The sequence below is a fragment of the Prionailurus bengalensis genome, chromosome D4 (assembly GCF_016509475.1).
Source record: "Prionailurus bengalensis isolate Pbe53 chromosome D4, Fcat_Pben_1.1_paternal_pri, whole genome shotgun sequence".
In the NCBI taxonomy this organism is placed as follows: Eukaryota; Metazoa; Chordata; class Mammalia; order Carnivora; family Felidae; genus Prionailurus; species Prionailurus bengalensis.
Window position 1 is genome coordinate 56,298,571 of NC_057359.1, and position 13,505 is coordinate 56,312,075.

General features: G+C 50.7%; 1 protein-coding gene across 2 annotated transcripts; it reads right to left on the bottom strand.

Moving 5' to 3' along the window:
- Window positions 1-5,401: 5,401 nt before the first annotated feature.
- Window positions 5,402-13,068, bottom strand: MYORG (myogenesis regulating glycosidase (putative)). 2 transcript variants are annotated; one of them, XM_043567439.1, is made up of 3 exons: window positions 12,713-12,941; window positions 9,488-9,632; window positions 5,402-9,186 (listed from the first exon to the last, which is right to left on the bottom strand). In XM_043567439.1, the coding sequence occupies exon 3, from the start codon at window positions 9,111-9,113 to the stop codon at window positions 6,969-6,971; it is 2,145 nt and encodes a 714-aa protein (XP_043423374.1). In that variant the 5' UTR covers window positions 9,114-9,186; window positions 9,488-9,632; window positions 12,713-12,941; the 3' UTR covers window positions 5,402-6,968. The 2 variants fall into 2 exon arrangements, with proteins under 2 accessions (XP_043423374.1, XP_043423376.1); XM_043567441.1 differs by lacking the exon at window positions 9,488-9,632 and having other exon boundaries at window positions 12,713-13,068.
- Between the last annotated feature and the right edge of the window lie 437 nt (window positions 13,069-13,505).

Consider the following 13,505-nt stretch of genomic DNA (forward strand, 5'->3'; position numbering starts at 1 on the left):
TTCTCTCCAATTCAACTGTAAGACCCAGAGGTGCAAGAGTTGGGTCTCAGCCCTGTTCTCCCTAGCTACTAGGGCTCAAGGAATGCAGGACGTGTTAGATCCTACAGCCCTTCCAGGAGCTGTTAGCAGATGGATTCATGTGGATTTTATTAAAGGGTTGTTGCCCAATGAAGTGCAGAAGATTGGATGCAAAGGGGCATTGGCAAAGGTCAACTTGGATTACCAAGGTCAAGAACAGCCACCCCTGAAAGGAGAAAGAAGTCACCCAAGTCTTTAACAGGCTTCCACATGTTTTTAGTCACTGGCTTTCCATGTAGACAGGGCAAAAATACTAGTGAACAGGATCTTGGAGCACTGCCAAGGATCTGAATGGTTTTGTTCTTCACCCCTCTGAGCAGTACTCTCTGAAGGAGGCCTGCTGCAGGAAGTTTTTGGAGCTTAATGTTCTCTTTCCAGGCCAGAAGGGACCACATCCCACTGATTTAATAAATGCCGGCTGGGCAGTGGTGCCAAACCACAGACTAGCTGCCTCCTAACAAGAGCTGGCCAGCCCTGTGCTCTCAGCATGGGAGGCTGTCGAAGCTCAAGATGCTAAAATCTTATATGTCAGAGTTAGAAGGGACTGTAAAATGACCTAATTTTGCTGCTCATTTTTACAGCTGGGGAAATTGAGGCTTAAGAAGGTAGATGGCCCTGGCAGTTGCCTGTATGTGGGGTGTGTTGAGGATGAAGTGCCCGAAGGAAGACTCTACTTTAGAATATCTCATATGGCTTTGAAGTCATTCCTCTGGGCCTTACAGAGTTTTCCATTAAAACACAGGCACTTGGGGGACACCTGGGTGGCTCAGTTAAGCATTCAACTTCGACTCAGGTCATGCTCTTATGGTTCATGAGTTTGAGCTCTGCGTCAGGCTCTGTGCTGACATCAAAAAAAATAAACCTTAAAAAACCACAGATACATTTTTAAATGTTTATATATATTATTTTTGAGAGAGAGCGAGAGAGCGAGCATGAGCGGGGGAGGGGCAGGGAGCTAGTGGGACAGAAGATCAGAAGCAGACTCTGCACTGACAGCAGAGAGCCTGACTCAGGGCTCAAACTCATGTACCACAAGATCATGACCTGCGTTGAAGTCGGATGCTTAATTGAGCCACCCAGGTGCCTCCAAAACACAGGTACTTTGGTGACAGAACCCCCATAAATTATCTTCACCTACTCTCTGCAGGAAGAATTGGTAGCAGGGTGGGACCGTGGCATGTTATAGGAGATGGATGAGGTGGGGGGAGAGTTGGACTGAGACTAGGACATGATGGGTGAGCAGGCTTTGTCATCATCCCCACTTTGCTTCTGGTCAGCTTGTTCAGAGATGTGGGACTGAGACCACAATATCCCCTTCGATCTGAGGCCCTCCATGCTCCAGAGCATGTCCTCCTGGAAGCATTCCCTAATAAGCACCCATCCTATAAATACTATCCTGTTCCCACCTCTACCTGAAGAGGCTCTTCTTGGAACTCCACCTGTTTTCCCCAGTACCACCTCTACCACCGAGGGTGGAGAAGCACTTAACAGACTTACCTTCTGGGGTGTGCTCTGGAAAACGAAAATGCCCTCTTGACTTCCAAGTGTAATACCTTACACCCCCACAGTAGGCACTTCTTTGCTGAATTGAAGACCTAAAGGAATGAAGCTATAATGGTAGTTATTTGATAGTAGAATTTCAATTGAAATACTTGCACTGATATGTATGAGACCTCAGGTGGGACCCCCATGTTTGGGGAACAGAGGATTACATCTCCATTGGCTCAGACTGGGGCCCAACCTGTCCCTTTTTTTCTAGAGGAAGGCTGTGCCAGCCCTGCTGCTGCCCCCTTGAGGCTGTGCTATAGATGCCCTGTGAGACCTGCTCTGTGCCTTTCTGGAATGCTACTCCTTTCTCTTCCCTTCCTCTCCCAATCCACCTCCTGCTCAGGACTGTGTAATAGGAATATCTCAACTGACAGCCTGAGGAGGGAAAAGGGCGATAGGGAGGGAGGGAAAAACACAAGGATACAGAGTACAGAGGCACAATTTCTTCCTATTCTTTAGACTGGGGACTCCTAGGGACAGGACCTCCTCTTCTGTCTTTTCCCATTCCTCATCCAACCCCAAGCCCAGCCAAGCTCAGGGTTTGCAACTTAAGGTCATGAATTCTCCCCTTCCCTAATGGGTGGAGGAGTCAAAAGGCACAAATCTCCAGTTACAAAATTATTAAGTCATGGGGATGTAATATACAGCATGGTGGCTATTAACAAAACTGTATTGCATATTTGAAAGTAGCAAGGTGGGGCACCTGGGTGGCTCAGTCAGTTAAGCGTCTGACTTCAGCTCAGGTCATGATCTCACAGTCCATGAGTTTGAGCCCCACGTCAGGCTCTGTGCTGACAGCTCAGAGCCTGGAGCCTGCTTCGGAGTCTGTGTCTCTTTCTCTCTGCCCCTCCGCTGCTCATGCTCTGTCTCTCTCTGCCTCAAAAATAAATAAAAACATTAAAAAAAATTTTTAATAAAAAATTTAAAAAAGAAAGTAGCAAAGAGAGGAGATCTCGAATGTTCTCACTGCAAGAAAAATATTTGATAGTATATATGGTGTATCGATACACCATATCTGTATGGTGACAGATGTTAACTGGACTTACAACAGTGATCATTTTGCAATATATACAAATATCCAATCATTACATTGTATACCTGAAACTAATACCTGAAAAATATGATGTTTTGTCAATTATATCTCAATATAAAAAAAGAGGTCAGCCTCCACTTCCCCCTATATCCCATCAAAATGGTAAAGTGCATTGAAAAAAAAAAAAAAGATTCTTCCCTCCCTTCAAACTGCTGGAAAAATCCATGGGCATGAAGTAAATGGCTAACCTTAAGATAAAAACCAGGTTGTTCCTTGGGAACAGGGGTGTGTGCCAGAGAGGGGAGGGTGTCAGCAGAAGTCCCGCTGAGTCGGACAATAGCAGGAAAGGAAATTACCCAGTTGCCTCTGTGGTTTTCTTCAAGGCTGGGTGGAGGCAGGCCTCCCCTCTCAGGGATGGGCTGTGCAGCTGTTCCCAGAACAGAAGGTAATATTTCTTCAAATGTTTTTCAAAATATATTCATAAGTATGTGTGTGTGAATAAAATAGAAAGAGATGTGCGAAGTATTCAGAAAGTATAGGCCTTGAACATCAGAGCTTGGATATTTTCCTCAGTGATTTGATTGAATTTCAAAAATATTTCCTTAGCTGCTATGTGAATTAGATTGAAGGGTCCAAGAGTGAAAAAATGAGGTCACTGCAGTGGTCCAGGCTAAAATTAATATGATCTGTTGTGGGCTAGTGGCCAAGGGATGGAGCATTGGCCTTGGGCTTGAGGAGGGGAGAAGCGATCAGAAACTTGGTGAGGGGAACCAGCAGAAGACTTGCTCTGGAGCCAGCCAGAGTGAGATGCACCTTACCCAAATCTTGGGGAACAAGGGCAAAGACCCTCAGCTCACATCTTGGGCTTGACTAGGGTTCAGCTGATTCATATGGTATTAGAAAGGAGACTAAGACAGACTCTCAGGGTGTATGGGGTTACAGAATGGGGGCATTAGGCCCCAGTCCCAGATCTCCTACAGTGGCCACTCTGTCCCCATCCATTACCTCTGGAGGAGTTCCCCATTCCTGAATATTAGCTCCCACCAGCCAGCTCAGGGGTATAGGGAGGCCAATTAGGAATTCTGGTCATACAAGGCTGCCGGAAGTTCTATGGAGTAAGGACAGCCACCCCCACCAGATATGCAGAGAAACATAAATTGGGAATGCACAAGAGGATGGGGAGGGATGGGGTGCAGGACAAGGCTGGAAGGGGCCAAAAGAAGGGTAGAGGAAGCTTCCAACTCAGTTCCCTCACCTTCCCCTATCTCCCAAGATCTAGCTCTTTCTCATGGCTCCTGCAATTCTGGTCTTCCACCCCCTTCTTGAATCTCTCTGTTTTGGTATCAGTGGGGAAGGGAAAACACTTCTTGACCCAGAAACAGTGGGTGGCAGCTTCAGAAATATACATTTTGGCTGGCTCCCCATCCTTGGTAGTATACAGGCCAGTGCTAGACCATGCTGATGAAAGGTGGGTAGGAGATTCTAGGCATTTGGGTGCAGAACACCACATTCCAGTCTAGTCTTGGTTACTAATCTTCTGCCAATACCCTCCTCTCTCAGTGCTTCAGTTTGTTCATCTGTGCTTTTGTGATTAATGAAAATGGCAAAAGCCTGGCCAGAAACCAGATCACAAGCCAAGGGCCAGTGTGCTGGAATTGGCCAGAAAAGGGCACTCTTCCCTTTGGCCCTGTCCCAGCACACAGTGAATGCTCAGTGAGTACGGTTTGCCCCCTCCCCCATCTAGGCTGTAAGACACTAAGACCCTGCTGCCCACCCTTACCGCCCTTCTGAAGGGTGTATGCCTCCTCCTCCATGCCAGATTACTTAGGCCTTACAGATTGTTTTATCCTTCCCCATGCCATCTCAGACAGCACACACTGCTTCATCTTGGGCTGTCCACTAGAACTTTCTGCAACTATAATATGTCCTGTCCAATATGTTAGCCACTCACTAGTCACACATGGCTTTTGAACACTTGAAATGTGGCTAGTGTGCCTGAAGAACTGTATTTTTAATTTTATTTCATTTTAGTTGATTTTAAAATTAAATTTAAGAAGGCATATGTGGGTAGTAGCTACCACATGGACAGCATAGGTTCTAGGCAGGCTTTTTTGTTTGTTTCTTGTTTAGTGTCCCTTGTTTAAAAGAAGAGTTGATAGGAGTTACCATTTATTGAGCACTTACTCTTTGCCAATTTTTGCATAAGTGCTTTACAGGTACATCTCAATGAATCCTAGAAATTCCATTCAAAAGATGAAGAAACCATGGCTTAAGAGGTTAGTTAAACTGGCTTCAGATTGCAAAGAAAGTTGGAGGGCCATTCAAGTGTGAGTCATGCTCTCCAGCCACTTAGGGAACCTTCCAGGACCCAGCCTGGGTGTTCTGCTTCTACAGTCACTCCACAACCTATAGATGGTTGCTGGGGCCCCAGGAGGTTCATCACTGAGTACTGATGGATGGATGCTCTTGACAAAAAGGAGAAGGAAGTTCATTCATATACTCCCCATCTCCTGGGGACACAGGAATCCTGGCTCCTGACATCCCACTTTCAGATATCTCTCCTCTTGCGTTTCTCTGGACCACAGTGCCCTTTGGGTCACAAACTCAGAGCTCAACTGGGTGCTATGTGCAAATGTTTGGGAAACAGGCAGGCCCAGAGGAAGCCAGTTGGGTTGGGAGCTGAGGCCTAGAAAAATCCTTGTTTTTATGCAGTAAAACCCCACAACAACAAAAACCAAGAAATAGTATAATAGCTACCTTTTATTGAGCACCTACTTGTGCCAGGCACTTTACATACATCTGTACTTATAATTCCCACAATATCCTGGGAGGTAGGCAATATCATCACCATTTTACATATGAGGAAACTGAGGTTCAATAAGTGTAAGCAGCTTGCTTAAAATCACACAGCTTATAGACAAGTGGTAAAATCAGCACTCAAGATAGACATCTGTGAGTGCCCCCAAACTTTCATTAGGCATTCTTCACAGTAGGGAAATAGAGGGGGTAGAGGAGTGGACAAAAGGATGCATTCTTTAGGGGTTGAGGGAAGCTGAGCCCTGCCCTGTTTCCTACCTCCCCGCTCTGGTAAGCCACTTCTTCAGACTCAGCTGCAAAGTCAGGGAGATTTACTCTGGCTGAGGTTGCTCTTCTTAGAAAGGGAAAACGGCTGAAACGAAACACCTTACCCTGTATGTGTATTTACAGGTGTCGATGTGCAAATGTAGTTCACGTGCCAAAGCACACTACCATCAGGAAAAGAACACCGCTCGCTCCCTTTTACGCCACACCCCTGCCATGTATGCAAGGAGTGAGGCAGCTGAGAAATCTTGAAAGCGCTATTTATTTCCTGCTATAGTCCCAGAGACATCAACCAGAAGAGGGCCAGATCAACAATCAAAACCTCAAATTTGCTTCCTGTCCCCTCCTTCCAGGCTCATCCAGCTTCAGAAGTATTGTGTTCATTCCGTAGATCCAGGAACACATGGTGCCTCTCTCTCTCTCTCTCTCTCTCTCTCTCTCACACACACACACACACACACAGGTTCTTGAATTAAGGCACCAAGTTGGGCCTGCATGGCCTTGCAAGTCCTTGCCCATTAGGCCATGGCCCTGGTCCAGGGCTGAGCCCATGTGTTTACATAGATGGGTAAGTGCAGCATTAGGAGTCTCTTCACAAATGAGGGACAACAATGATGGCTCAGTGCTGTGCCCAGTCCTTCTATCCTCTGGGATGGGACCTCCATCCTCCTTGTCTGTTGGCCAGACACCTCCATCCCATCTCCTTAGCTGGGGTAGGACCAGGTCAACACACTTCAGGCGAGTGCTGGGAACTCGGGGCCTGGCTTCCAACACCAAGAATGTGCCTTTCTAAGTGTGGCAGGGAGCTATTTGGGGACATTAAAAGGATCAAGTCCCAACCTCAGGACAAAGATGGCCATTCAGGCCAGGACGGACAGTAAGGTTTCTCTCTGTGCTTTTAAAACACAATCATGTGTAATAGGAAGATAGCTGGCATTTTACCTCAGAGTTCTCTCGCTCCCACCTCAGAAAGAGGTTTCTGCAGACTGCAGTGAGCATGGAGGGAAAGAGTGTCTTTAGGATTGTGCGTTGAAATGGGAAGTTGCTTCAGCGCCCCCTCACCTGGCCCTGCAGGAGCTGGCTAGAGCACATTTATGTCAGCACCCACTTAGTGGGAACTGCAGAGGTGGGACCTTCCTGGGGATGCACGGTGTGGTTGTGATGGAGGGTTAAACGCCTGCATGAAGACAGAGGTTAGGGCTGTGGGATTCCTGGGTCCTGGGTTGTGTCAGGATGCCCAGATGAAGTAGGCAACCTCATCCAGGTCCACGGGGTAATCAGTAAGCAGCACGGGGGTTTTGTCAAAAAGCTCGCCCTTATAGCTGCGCCACTTGCCTGCAGGCAGGTAGACGTCTCGCTCCTGCTTGCCTGGCTCCAGTACTGGAGCCACCAGCAGCGTGTCTCCGATAAGGAACTGCGAGTCGATGCGGTGTGCTGTCTCATCGCCTGGCGCAATCCACCAGAGGGGGCGCACGATGGGGTCGCCTGTGTCGGTGACCTCACCAGCCAGCTCAAGCAATAGCGGCGCTACGAGTGAGGCCCTAAGCGCTGCAAACTTGTGCGCGATAGCCACCACTTCGGCGTCATATTGCCAAGGTGGGACTGAGAACTGCATAGCAGGCATGAAGGCGGCCACCTCCAGCCAGCGAACATATAGCTCACGCTCCGGCACTTCGCTACCACCCACTGTGCGCTCAGACACTGCATTTCCACCCACCATATCGGGCAGGATGAATGGGTAGCCCAGCATGCTGACGGTGAGCACCGCGGGGATGAGCGAGCGCAGCCCCAGATCATAGCCCCACACCGAGTCGCGGTCCACTAGACGGAAGAAGCACGAGATGTTCTGTGACTGGTAGCCCACGCGAACCTCTGCCAGAGAGAAGAAGGGCAGTGCCATTTCAGTGTAGCGTCGGCTCCATATGCTGGGGTCAGACAGCGGCCTGTAAGTGCTAAAGTCCCGTGGCAAATAGCTGACCTCTCCTGCATCAAACTTGAAGGAAGCCACAGCATAGCGGGAGCGCAGCCGCCGCAGGTGTCCCTGGAACCAGTCACGAGCCTCTGGGCGTGTGAAGTCCAGCACCGCGCCGATGCCATTCCACCAGCGCACAAGCGCGGGCAGCCGGCCAGTGGGTTCGCGTACGAACAGCTCGCGTTCTACACCCTCACCAAAGCACGATGAGTTGTAGTTCACAAATGGGTGAACCCAGAGCGTGACGCGAAAGCCGGCGTCGCGCAGACGGCGAAACATGTCAGTGGCATTGGGGAACTTGGCCTCGTCGAAGTCGAAGTCTCCATAGGCAGGTGTGTACATGTCATCTATTTCCAGGTGGCTGCTGTTGAATCGGTGCTGGCGGATCTGCTGGGCGAAACGTTGCACTTTGTCCTGGTTCACGGCACGCCCATACAGCACCCACGTGGACCAGATGGGGTCCCTGAAGGCCTCGGGTGCTGGCACCCTTGACGGTTTGTTGAAATAGCGTCGAACCATGTATTTGTGGATTGAAGTAACATCAGAGCCGACACATACACGGTAGCTGAGCTCTGGTGCTGCGGAGCGGCCAGCAGGTGGCTTGTAGGGCGTGTCATGGTAGCGGGCCTGCAGCCGCAGCGAGCGTTCGGTGCCGTTCCAGCCCAGGTGGAAGGGCACTGAGTCGTTGACCTTGATGGCAGCCGCACGCGATGACAGCCAGTAACGTTCGAGGATGCCTCCAAATGCGGCGTCAGAGGAGTAGACATCACTGGTGACGAAGGGCTGTGGCTCCTGCTGGCCATCCAGGCGGATAGGCCAGTGCTGGGTCCTCATCTCAGCACCGCCGTACCAGTGTGCCGCTGCATCGCCCAGGAACATGGCGTGTTCCACCGCGCGCCCTGGAGCTGCCTCCTCCCAGCGCACACGGTAGCACATGACCGTGTCCTTGGGCCTTACAGTCTGGATAAAGAAGTGCAGCGGGCGCCCATCTGCTGTGCGAGAACAGCCGAGCAAGGCACCGTCGCGGCTGCAGGAGTCAAGGTCCAGCATGCCTGAGCGGAAGGCCAGTCGGAAGACTTGCTCACCCTTCTGGTTGCGGATGGAGAAGCCGCCTCGATTGAGGTCCAGCAGCTCCGCACGCAGGCGTTCTGCTTTGCGTAAAGAGGCACTGTAGTAGCACCAGGCCACCACTGCCGCCAACACCAGCAGCAGCCCCAGCACCGCGGAGCCTAGCAGTGGTTTCAGCTCTTTGGACGGCTTGGGCTTGGCAGGCGAGAAGTTATCAGGCAAGAAGGTGTACATAGCTGCACCTGCGGTGGCCTTGGGACTCTTATGGTCTGTGTGGCTCCCAGGGCGGCGGCGGGGATAGGCTTGGCTCTTCTCCTGAGGGTTCTGGGGCATCAGCCCCCAGTTATGGAAGGAGTGGGCAGTAGGACCACCCAACAAAGCGCATCTGAACCTGGCCTGCCTGATTCTGGAAGGGGAAAGAGAGAAGTAGAACTGAGCTTTCTCATTCCATAGTATCTCCCTTTGCTGCAGCAAGAAAGAAGAGGTGTATACTTTGGAGAGGTTGTATTACTGGGATGTAAGGTCTGGGACTAAAGGCTTGACCCTTAACAGAACCATCTGTCTGTATCTTACCCACTCTTTCTCATGAGCCCAGTTTTTGACAAAATTAGTCAGGACTCTGAATGGGGAGGGGCAGATGGCATACATCCCCATTTCCCTGGTGGAAGAACAAACCCAGGCAGGGTCAGGGAGCTGTCTAGACTCACAGAATTAGTCAGGCCTCCCTGGATCACACATGGATGCAGTTCAGGCTGAAGAGAAGAGGAGGGATCTGGAGAGCGCCATGGTGGGAGAGGGAAGATAATCCAACCAGCTCCTTCAGACCTTTAACTGGGCAGTAGGCTGGCTTTCCTGTCCCCAGAGGGGGAGAGGAGAGAAGGGGGAACATCTCAGGCATGGAATTTAATCTTGAGTCAAAAGTCAGATTAAATCTAGAGATTAGAGAAGATACCCAAAGCCAGCCTCAGTCTTGGGCCTGCTTTGGAGAGAGGCAGGGTTGAGTCTGGACATTAGGGCTGGGGTAAAGAGTCTTGCCTGGGGGCCATGGTGACTTCTCAGACCACCCTTTCTTTGCTCTCTCAAATTCCACCCTGTTCTCAGTAATTGATCACCAAGTCCATTTCTCTGCCAACCTTCCTGCTCTCTCCTCCTGGCAACACATCTGTTGGCCAGCTACCTCCTGGATGTGTCTCTACCACTCACTGACTCTCCTGCTGCCCCTGCCCTAGTTTGGGCACTGTCATTTCTCCCCTGTATCATTGCAGTACTTTCCCCCTAGACCTCCCTGCTTCCAACTTCTTTTTCCCCCAATGCCTTCTGCTTACAGCAACCATGGTGATCTTCTTAAAGCACTTATGAGACTATATCTCCTCCTAGTTTAGAGAGCTGCTCATGACCCCCAGGATTAAATTCAGAAGTGTAAACTTTGCAATCAAGAGTTAAGGCATGTCATGGTCTCATCTGCTTTCTGATTCCATTTCCAGGCAGGCCTATCCTGTGACCACAAAACTCATTCCTTTCCTTTTTTTTTTTTTTTTTAATTTTTTTTTTCAACGTTTATTTATTTCTGGGACAGAGAGAGACAGAGCATGAACGGGGGAGGGGCAGAGAGAGAGGGAGACACAGAATCGGAAGCAGGCTCCAGGCTCTGAGCCATCAGCCCAGAGCCCGACGCGGGGCTCGAACTCACGGACTGCGGGATCGTGACCTGGCTGAAGTCGGACACTCAACAGACTGTGCCACCCAGGCGCCCCAAAACTCATTCCTTTCCTAATCTAAATCCTTCAGCCATATGCCCTAGGAAGTTTTGCCTAGCCACACTGGGCCAATGTCTCTCCTTAGCCTATCAGACACCCCCTACTGCACTACATACACTCTCATACAGTGTATGCTAAACACACAGATATGACTGCAAAAAAAAAAAAACACAAAAAACAAAAAACAAAAAAACACACCAAAAACCAACCAACCAAACAAAACCCATAGATTTGGGGGGAGGTGTGTGTCCCAATCTGCTACTCAAGGCCACTGACCCTTCCTATCTCAGCCCTCAGGGCAGAGTTCAACAAAGAAATAGCACCAGCTAGGTGCACACACAGACATACACAGTGCCAGCCAGCTGCCCACCTGTTCCAGCTGGGAGGAAGTAGAGAGGGAGACTGGCAAATAGTAATTAGTCTCCTCCCAGATGCCAGTGTCTGTCTCAAAGTCCTCAGCTATTTCCAAGGAGATGCCAGAACTGCTCAGGGTCCTCAACTCCCCCACCTCTCCCATGAAGAAACTGTCAAGAATGACAGGTACAGACCAGAATTTGATCCCAGATGTCAATATACAGCTCCCTGCAATCTCCCCTCCCCTCCAGTGAGGTGTTGCCTCAGGACCTCATTCTCTGTGCTCCCTCCCCCCAACTCCCTAAGCTGGTCAGTTCCAGCTGGTCTGGAACAGCCTCTTACTCTCTTTCTCTCATCCCACACAACTTAGCTTTCAAAACTTCCCAACACCAATATGGACTTCCCTTCCTGTAGGAACAGGTTAGAAAAGCCCTCCTGGAGAATGAACACAGTAGCCTTTAAGTGATGCCCTCAAGCTAAGCAAAACCCAAAGAAGTACCTCCTGTACATTTATATTCATTCATTCATTCATTCATTCATTCATTCAGGACAATCAAGGCCCCCTTCTGGGCACTGAGGGAATAAGGGGAAAGGGTCCATATCTGAAGAGGACAGAGAACAGGGTGAGGGCATCCTTAAAACTTTCATATTAAATCAGCCTATCTCATTACACCTGGAGGCATAGAAAGGCCACCAAGATGACCTCAAAAGCCCTTTCCAACAGGTTCTGAGAATCTTAATGTTCTAGGATTCCAAGGTTTTGTGTGTGTGTGTGTGTGTGTGTGTGTGTGTGTGTGTGTGTGAAGAACAGGAACCTACAGGCCTAGGCACCCACTCCATGCAGGCCCTGTAATGGTCTCCCAAATGCCACCACAGCATCCAACTCTAACAATAATACTGAACAAGAAGCACAGCTATAGTGCCTATTCTACAGATGAAGAAACTTGCCCAAACAGAAGAAAGAACTTGTTTGAAGTCACCAGGTAGCAAGGTTGCCTAATACAAAATCCCAGCTTAACCCTCCACAGCATAATTTTCAAGAGATGGGAGATAATGGTCCGACTGGCTGTCTGAATGCAGCAGAGGAAAGGAGCTTTGTGGGCCAGAGGGTGGGACAGGCTCCCACCCACTCAGGTGAGTTTGTGCACAGTGAAGCCTATCTTCTCAAGGACTGATGCTGCTACTTGCTCCAGGAAGGCTACTTGGGGGTAGGAAAGGGGCAATTTTAATGGCATCTGGTATCGGGGCTGTGGAGGAGGAACTATGGTTCCTGTGTTAACAGCGTTAGAGACCCCTGTAATCTGCCGCCTCCGCCATCTGGCCAACCACAGGCTAATGCCAGCAGGTGGGGTCTGACCTAGCCAAGCCTTTCCCCACTTGACACTCAACCTCAGTCTTGGCTGCCGGCCCTTGGCCGGATCTGAGGGGGAGGGCCCGGCCTGGCCCCAAAGAAAGGAGGGCATGCCAAGTTGAGTCGTTTGCCCAACATAATTCCATTGGGGGGGGGGGGCTTGGGGGGAGGAATGTCAAAGGCAACTCGATCCCGCCCATCTCCTTGCCCTCCTCAATGACAGGATCCGAAGGGATCGAGTGACTGCGCCTACAGCTTGGAATACTCCAACCCCACCCCAGCGCTACAGCTACAGTGCCGGAAGGGACAGAATGAGGTCTAGGGGCCAGCCTCCCGCTGGGAACCGCGGCTTGAGAAGGGGCCCAAGTGTACAAACTCGCACCCCCTACTCATTAGTAGGAGCTAAAGTTCAGGAAGTGTGCTTCCTCAACACCCCCCCCCCCCAAAGTCCCACCGCTGGGCTCACTCACGGCAGTGACCCCAGAAGTGGGGGTGAAGGGAGGCTCCCGAAGATTCCCTCCACGCTAGCCGGAGTTGCGCTGCCACGGCACAGCGTGGGGCTCTGCCAAGCTGGGAAACAGCTGAGGCCCTCCTCGGGACCCGCCCTCTTCCTGCTCGGCCACGCCCCGGTCGTTCCGTTTCATTTCGGGCTTCGGAGTCCAGCCCCGCCCCTGGTGCTCGATCCCTCTGCCCACATTGTCACGCGGACATAAGGCCCCACCCCTTAGCCCCCACCTTTCTTCTACTGTTTTGTGCCCACCTCCGGGCAACTCTGGAGGGCCACCAGCCGGAGGTCTCCCGGCTCCGCCCCTTGCCTTCAGGCCCGCCCCCGCCGGGCAGTTGCTTACCGCATTCAGGCGGGGCTCTGCCCTAGGCCTTCTGGGAAATGTAGTTCTGGAGGAAGGAAGGAGCAGTTGTAGACTTGGGATTCTTGCACTTCTAGGCTAAATTTGGGATGTGTATGAGGAGAAACGAGCCACAGGGTAAAGGGGCAGGGTTGGCTCTTGGGATTCTTTCCCCTCCAGATTTGGGCAGGTGGAGGCCATCTCGGTATAACGCTCTCACTAGCTCTCCATGTGGAAAAAATTTCCCATATGGAAACAATTCATATAGAAAAAGGGTAGCGGAGTTCCGGGAGGATCTCAGAGGCTCGGTGCAGGAAGGATCCTATTAAGGACCCAACGGGAGGAGGTTGGTTCCACCAGCCGGGAGGCCCAAGTTGTTGGTTCCCACCGGACCAGTAATGTCTGAGGTTGGGGACAT

What these genes read in the sequence shown, in the direction of transcription:
- MYORG (XM_043567441.1), bottom strand. Translation starts at nt 9,113, where the DNA reads ATGCCCCAGAACCCTCAGGAGAAGAGCCAAGCCTATCCCCGCCGCCGC.